Source organism: Drosophila obscura, unplaced genomic scaffold, assembly GCF_018151105.1.
Source record: "Drosophila obscura isolate BZ-5 IFL unplaced genomic scaffold, ASM1815110v1 contig_165, whole genome shotgun sequence".
NCBI classification, from domain to species: Eukaryota; Metazoa; Arthropoda; class Insecta; order Diptera; family Drosophilidae; genus Drosophila; species Drosophila obscura.
The window spans coordinates 1389995-1397934 of NW_024542752.1; the positions used below are offsets into that span (position 1 = coordinate 1389995).

Sequence of the window (7940 nt, forward strand, 5' to 3'; positions counted from 1 at the left end):
CTAAAGTTGAGGCTCAGACTTCAGACTTTAGCTGCTGGGGAGAAATCTTTGCCTGTCCTTCTATTTTCACAGCTCCACTGGCACTTCTTTACTTACCCCAAGTGCTGTGTGCCTGGCGAAGCTTTTTTTAATGCAATTTAAATATTAAATGTGCATTTTATATGAGCACAAAAATGTCTCCACAACATAATAATTTAATCCCATCTGGCAGGACTCCGCCCTGAGGTTCTGGTGCGTGACCAGAGATAAATCGCAGCGAGATCAAACTCTCATTAACCCAAAAAATGTGAGGAGGATCCATAAATTATTCACAAATTTTAACGGTCAGGGCAATAGTGTTGGGAGGATGGAACGGGGACGGGGACGTGGATGGGGCGCAAAAATTACGCAGTCATAAAACAAATTCCTAATCAACTGAAGATCCCGATTGCGGATCAAATTGTAATACGCATGTTGACCAGTCGCAGTCCCATCCCAGTTGCAGCCACGGAACTGGATGGTATGCGATGGGATGGGACTGACTGCTCTACGGACGGGGCAGTCTCTGGTCAGTGGCATGAAATATGAGTTCAGGGCAGTGGCAGTGGCAGGGGCAGGGGCAAGACCAGTGGTTCAGTCTCATCTAAAGGGGATCGCTTGGTCAAGCGTGTAATGCTTAAGGATGTGAGAATGTCTTGGCAATGGCAATTTCACAGTCGCAACAGAGAGAGAGACAGAGACAGAGACATAGATCCTGAAAGCAAATCAAGATCATTGACCAACCCAAACCCAAACCCAACCCAAACCCGAGCCCAAACCCAACTAATATTCAAATGAGGTCGCTTGGATCGGGGCCCGAGTGCCGTAAATTAAGGCGGCCAACTGCTGACCAAATGCAACTGCGACCCGTGGTCGGATGGGTGAGGAGGGGAGGATTGGTTCGGGTCGGGTTGGGTGCAGGGCCCAGGGCCAGGGCCAGGTTGCAGGCCAAGAAGGGCATCAGGAAGGGGTGAATAACGAGCGCGAAACTCATTATAATGGGAGCAAACGGCAAAGGGCACAGGCACAGGCAGAGGCACAGGGCGCACAGGCAGGGGGAAATTGCATTGACCTAAAACTTCCAAGACATCGCTGAAGAGTAACACATCGCAACCCCTGCAAGGAACCGCGCACTGGACAATGGTCAGTTGCTTCAGTCCGTTGCTACTTAGTGTCCCGGTGCCGATGCCGATGCCCATTCCGGTCTCGAACTCATTTGCATTTTTCGCGCTCGCGCTCGCGCTTGCTCTCGATCGGGATGCGATGCGCCTTCGTCTATTTATTTATTTATTTATTTTAGCTGCTATCCTATCCCATTTCCAGACCGGGTCGCCATGCCGCTGACGCTGGGAACTTTTCTTGACCGTTGGTCACTCTCTTTGTGCTTTTGTGCGCCTCGAACTCGAACTCGACCATCTCTCCCTGTCCTTGTCTTTGTGCTTTGTACTTTGTCTTTGTCTCACTCTTCTCGTGCGGAGCGCTGACCATCGCCATCTCTGTGGCAGTCCCCTCCTCGGTGAGTGGTCCATTGTCCAGGGCGTTGCCTTTTGTTTTCTTATGTCATGTTGGACAAGAACTAGAACTAGCCAAGTCCCCGTCTCCGTGCCTGTTCTAGTTCCAGTCCCAGGCCACATTTAAAGCTCTCAAAGGCGCAAAACTAGTTTCGTTTTTGCCTCAAGTGAGACATTTTTCGCGGCAATCAGCAGCAGAAGCAGAAGCAGCAGCAGCAGGAGCCGGAAGCCGGCAGCCAGCTGTGCTCCTACTACCCATCGAGCCAAGAGTCCCAGAGCTGCTACACTGCTACTGCTCTCCATGCTATGTCCCTGCAGTAATTATATGCTTCGATTATGGATGGGGCCGCTACGATCTGGTGTAGGGCAAGAGCAAGGCGAAGCTTTGTGCTGGAACTCTTACAGATAAAAGTATTTATCAGAGTATTCAGTTGGGTGTTCAGTTGGGTATTCAGTGTGGCACTCAAGTGGTAAAGAAACAAAATTCAAATAAAATTCTAGAGTGGCCATGGACCCTCCCTCCTCCTGCTCCTTCTGGCAAAGAGGTATACGAATTAAATCAAGCTACTAAATGGAATGTACATAGACTATTCCACGAGCATAATCGCATTTCCATATCCGTTTGGGGGGAGCCTTTTGTTCGCTTAAAACTGATCTGCAGCCCAATTCGTTTGCTCAGTTCGAACTCCCAACCCACTTGCACTCAGGCCATATGTTAATGGAGTTTGATAAATCTGCAGACATTCATCATTGCTGGCGATGATGGTGAACTGATGGCGCTGACCTTTCGCCGCATGATGTGACCTGTGGAGTGAACTTTTCCCAATTAATTACTTCATTTCATGCAGTTTATGCCCCGAAAGCCAAGCCCATGCCCGGGCCAGGGCCAGGGCCAGCAACATCCACCCCCCAAATAGCGAAAGTTGGTCAGACGAAACCTCGAGCGGCGGAGTCGAGCAGGGAAGTGAACGAGAGATGGAATGAGTGTGGACCGGGGAGTGGGGCGGGGGGATGTTATTTAGTGGGTTGATGCGGCGCTTAATCGTGACTTTTAACGCACACTCCATGGCGCTGCGGATGGGCAGGGATCGGGGGCAAAGGTGAAGCTAAACGGCTGGCATTAAGGGTGGCTGTTGGGACAGGGACAGGGTGTGGCCCATGTCTCGCCCACGCTCTGCGGGAAGCATCTGTAAATGGGTTTGGCTCTGTTTCTGTTTGTGTTTGTGTTCCTTCCTCTGTGGGCTAATCCCAAAGGCTGTGCCATTTGGCTGGGAGTGCAGACACTCCATAATTGCATTCGGCACGCCGACTCAACGCTCCGATTCCTTTTGGCCCAGACATCTGACATTTTTGTTAGCAGCAGAAGAGAGATGGATGGAGGATGGAGAATAGAGGATGGAGTGCTGCATTCCATTCCATTCCTCTTGTGGCCACATGCACTTCCTTCCGCCCACAGCATGACCAGGAAACGCTTTTCCACGTTTTTTCTTTTCTTTCCCATTTTTCCACACTTTTCGTGCATTTCGTGCTCTGTGCTTTACGCTAGACAGACTTTCGGTCAGCACTATAAATTCCATATATACTCGCATGTATATCTATATTTAATACAATGTATATAAATATATATTAAATACCCAAACACGAAGATCGCAGGGTCTTTGTTGGGATAGAGACAGAGAGAGAGAGGGAGGGAGAGGCAGAGTTTAAATCGTATGGAATTTGACTTTAACTCTTGGAAAGACTTTTGCAGCCTGGCAGATGGATATTTTTGGCATCAGTTTGGGATTTGGGGGGATAAGCTGTGTTGCAGTTTATTCTGCCAGGAAGCTTCAGGCAAAGGAAAACCCTGCCAAAATCCCTTTCCTCAGGCTCTGTTTAAGCAAGAGCATTACAGATTTTGGTACTAAAAATCTGCATTCATTTGTACTGTATAAAATCAATAAAACTGAGACAATCAATGCACCATAATAAAAAGAAGATCAAAAAACAAAACAGCAATCAAAAGTGAAAACGAAACAGAAATTGAAACAGAAACCGAAACCGAATATATGGTATATGTACGTATGTATAAATCCCATGCAAGTGGGCTGCAATTATCACGTGCAAGCCATGAAACTGGTACAAAGCAGTGGGCTGGGGTGGGGCTGGTGGGGGTGCTGGCTGTATGATGGAGAGTGAAGGCAATTCGACCGTGAATCTTCCTGCCATGAATGCAGCCAAGAATCATCAATGAAGTAATCACTGTAACTTGATGCAAGAATTAACGCTGCAAGAAGCCAACAATAACAAGAATTAAAAATTAAATTAAAATCCCCGAAAATATAAATTGGAATCAGGCACTGCACTACGTACATACACCGATAGAAAAAGCCCTGAAATTTTAATATGTTCACTTAGATTTTAATATTTATGCCATTGATTTTCATTCAAGAGTGGTTGTATTAAAATTTAATATTTTTCACTTAAATTTTGATACTAATATAGAAATATTTAAATTTAATATATTTCATATTTAAATTTAATATGTTTCATATTTCATAATATGTTTCATATTTAATGTTAATATGCTTCATATTTAAATTTAATATGTTTAATATCACTAGTCAACACTAGAATTAGGCTGTGGCCCAAAATTTAGATTCTTATAGATTTTGGGGTTTACAATTTTTTTTACGAATTATGGTTTTTTTTTATGGTGTAGTTTGTTTTTTAAAAAATTTTTTTTAATCTGGTATTTTTGTTTTTGTTTTTTTTTCAGAGGGAGTGCTTCTATTTTTCACATAACTTAAGTATTTTATATCTGGTTGCATAAAACTTTGCAGTTCTGAAAAGGTGCCCAATGCAACTATAAATCATACCCAGACACTTTGTATCTGCAGTAGAAGCACTACCTCTGCAAAAAACCAAGAAAAAAATACCAGATTTTAAAAATTCTTTAAAAAAAATTACACTATAAAAAAAAATAATAAAGTACTACAACAATTTTTAAATCCCGAACTCTATCAGAAAAAGTTATTTTGGTTGACAGCCTAAATAAAAAGTTCAATTTTATCGAGTAGTGAAACTCAAGCCATTTTCGTTTGCTTTGCTTCCAATTGGCAGCTGGACCCGCAACCTTCCAAAAAGGTTCGACTTCCCCGAGCTTTTAAAATCTAAATTTCGAAAAAATAATACCGCAAAAAATGATGAAATTTGAATTTGAAAGCTTAATATCTTCCAGGCCTTAAGCTGCAGATACAAAAAGATATGGGTCGGATTTATAGCTGCGTTTGTCAGCTTTTCAGAACTGCAAGGTTCCAACAAGATATAAGATACTAAAGTTATGTGAAAAACAGAAGCACTACCTCTGAAAAAAACCAAGAAAAAAATACCAGATTTTAAAAATTCTTTAAAAGAAAATGACACCAAAAAAAAAAAAATAATAAAGTACAACAAAATATTTTAAATCCCGAAATCTATCAGAAAAAGTCATTTTGGTTGACAGCCTAAATCAAAAGTTCAATTTTGTCGAGTAGTGTATTTAAATCTAATATGTTTCATATTTATATTTATATTCATTTTTAACTAATTGGTTATTATTTTGCGTTCGCAAATTACATTTCATGTCCTCATGGTGTGAATTGGTTAAATTTTTCAACTAGAATGGCTGTGTGGTTGTGATTAAGCCCCTGCGAAAAGATAATTTTACTATGTATTCAAGGCGGCAGCAGCTGGAACCACTTGGGAATTCGCGGGACATAAAAAATAATATAAACATAGTTAAAATAAATACAAAAAATATTGAAAATAAAAAGGTTTTCCTTTTGATTTTAAAACAATAATTTTGAAATCAAGTCATAATAATATTCAATTTCAATATGAAACATATGAAAGTACAAATTTAATATATTATAGTTATTTTTAAGTATTTTGTATTTAGATTAAATATGACCGTATTAAAAAAGCCATTTTAATACATTTATATTTGAATCAAAGTGAATTCTATTAAACTTTACTATGTTTGTATTTAAAAATCGCATTTTAAATTCAAATATGATTGTAGTTATTTTTACTATGCCTTTTTTCTAGCAGTGTACATATATATATTCATGTACGAGTTGCGAGTATTAGCTCCAATATTCATCATCATTCCTGTTGCAAAATCTCCGTTTTCGTCTCAGGAAACAGGCGACTGTACGTTTGCCACTCAGAGTGCCCTCAGAGAGCTGTCTCCGAGAACTTTCATACCCCAAAATAGAGTAGTAGAATCGAATCGAATCCAGTCAAGGAGTCGCATCAGTTTCGATAGCTAAATTAATCAGTCCCAGTCATACGCACAATTTTTAATGTTTTCTAAATAGTTTTAACAAAGTTAAATTAATTTCAGCAACATTTGGATCGAGATGCCGCTCAAAAAATGGCAGCTGGCGCTCATTGTTGGCTCACCCGTGGCCTTTGGCATTGGCAAGAATGTGGTCAAGAGGATGAACACACAGCGCTGCGGCGCCAAGGCGGGGCAAGGGCAGCAGGAGGAGCAGAAGGAGCAGCAGGAGGAGCAGCAGGAGGAGCAGCAGGAGAAGCAGCAGGAGAAGCAGCAGGAGAAGCAGCAGGAGAAGCAGCAGGAGAAGAAGGAGCAGCAGGGCGCAGAAGTGGCTGGGCAGGAGCTGGAAGCAGACAGCAACATGGATGAACGAAGTTTGGTCGCTGCGATCGACGCCTGTGACAAGGCGCTGGCGAGGGAGATCAGGGATCATCGCCTGGGCATGTCCGAGCTGTATCAGACCCGCGTCGTCTGGCAGGTGGTGCGCCAGAACTGGGCCGAGGTCAAGGCGGACTGCGCCAAGGCCCTGGCGTACAACTGTCGTAATGGCACGATCTATTTGAGTCGGGCTCGTGCCCACGACGCCACCGGTGACACAGAGCAGTGCCTCAGCGATCTGGCGGCCTGCCGCATCCTGATGCGCGACTCAAGGACCGCCGATTGCAGCCCCGAGCGCGAGCGCATCGACAAATTCTGGCAGCGCGTCCTCCTGCAGCGCGCCCGCTTCGAGGCCACTCAGATCATGAGCCAACGGGGTCCGCTCTTTCCCTCAAAGCTGCAAATTAACACGTACATGAGCGCGTTCATCGCCGACCCCCTGCAGACGGGCAACTTCGATCGATCGCTGCGCGGCTTCCCCCGCGCCTACTGGGCGTTCCGGGAGGAGCGCTTCGAGGATGTGATCCCTGCCTGCACGGAGGAGATCGAGTCCGCCGAGGACTGGGCCCAGCACAAGGCGGAGGCTAGGCTGATGCGCGGCACCTTCCACCTGCTGTGCGGCTCGAGCGCGGAGTGCCAGCAGGACTTCGATGCACTGATCGGCGATCCGCAGGTGGATGCCACATTGCGTGCCTATGCGCTGATCCGGAGCGCTGCCCTCCGCTTCCAGCTGTGCAGGGGGCACGAGGCGATGGACGCCTTCGAGCAGGCCGAGCGGCTGGTGCGCGACAATCCCGATGTGCACCACCAGCGCGGCCTGATCCTCCGCAAGCTGCAGCAGCTTGAGACCGCCCTGATGGACTTCGAAATGGCCGCCCGACTGGCGCCCGGCCACGTCGGTCCCGTGGCCTTGAAGCACTTCACCGAGTACCATCTGGCGGCACGCCTGAACAGCCCTCCGCGCATGGAGACGGCGCTCCGGAAGCTGGGCGAGATGTCCGCTGCGTACCCGAACACCATCGATGGCCCCGTGATGAAGGGCAGGCTGATGACCGAGCGCAAGGATTTCGTCGGGGCGCTGGCCTGCTTCGAGGAGGCCATCGAACTGGCGCCCAAGAATTCCATGCTGATGACCCACTGGGCCGTCATGGAGCTCAGGCGGCATAACAATGCGGAGCTGATTATGCCGATCCTGTACGAGGCCATCGAGCTGGATCCCCGGTACCACATGCCCTACGGCGTCCTGGCCACGCTGGAGCTCAAGCGGAACAACCCCGACAAGGCCGTCGAGCTACTGCGCCAGTCCTGCCTCCATTGCGGCACCTACAATGAGGTGCTGCACGCCTGCTGCCTGCGCAATGCGATAGTGGCGCGCACCGCTGCCAAGCGGAGTTTGGCCAATGATCTGGGCCTCGATCTGGGCATTGATCTGGACATCGATCTGGCCATGGTTCGGCACGACCAGCCACCCACAGTTTAATATAATGAATATACGCTGGCCACATGGGATGTATATTTGGGGGCTTTTAGTAAATCCACAATCCACGAGCTAACCCTCACGCCTCACGCCGTCAGGTTTCTCAGGTTTCAGTTGGAGGCAGCTGCAACTTTGTTGGCTTTCCACGTTTTCCCACGCCCCCAGCTGGGCTCCAGCCAGCGCTTATCGCTTGTCGCTGGAGCTGGAGCTGGAGCAGGAGCTTTAGCTTTTCACCCGCCCGCATGGGATCGAGTCG

General features: G+C 46.6%; 1 protein-coding gene across 1 annotated transcript; it reads left to right on the forward strand.

The window, feature by feature from the left end:
• The first annotated feature begins 6190 nt into the window (after positions 1 to 6190).
• Positions 6191 to 7687, forward strand: LOC111074827 (mitochondrial import receptor subunit TOM70-like). Its single transcript, XM_022367785.2, has one exon. It carries the CDS (start codon positions 6191 to 6193, stop codon positions 7685 to 7687), a length of 1497 nt encoding a protein of 498 aa, XP_022223477.2.
• The last annotated feature ends 253 nt before the right edge of the window (positions 7688 to 7940 follow it).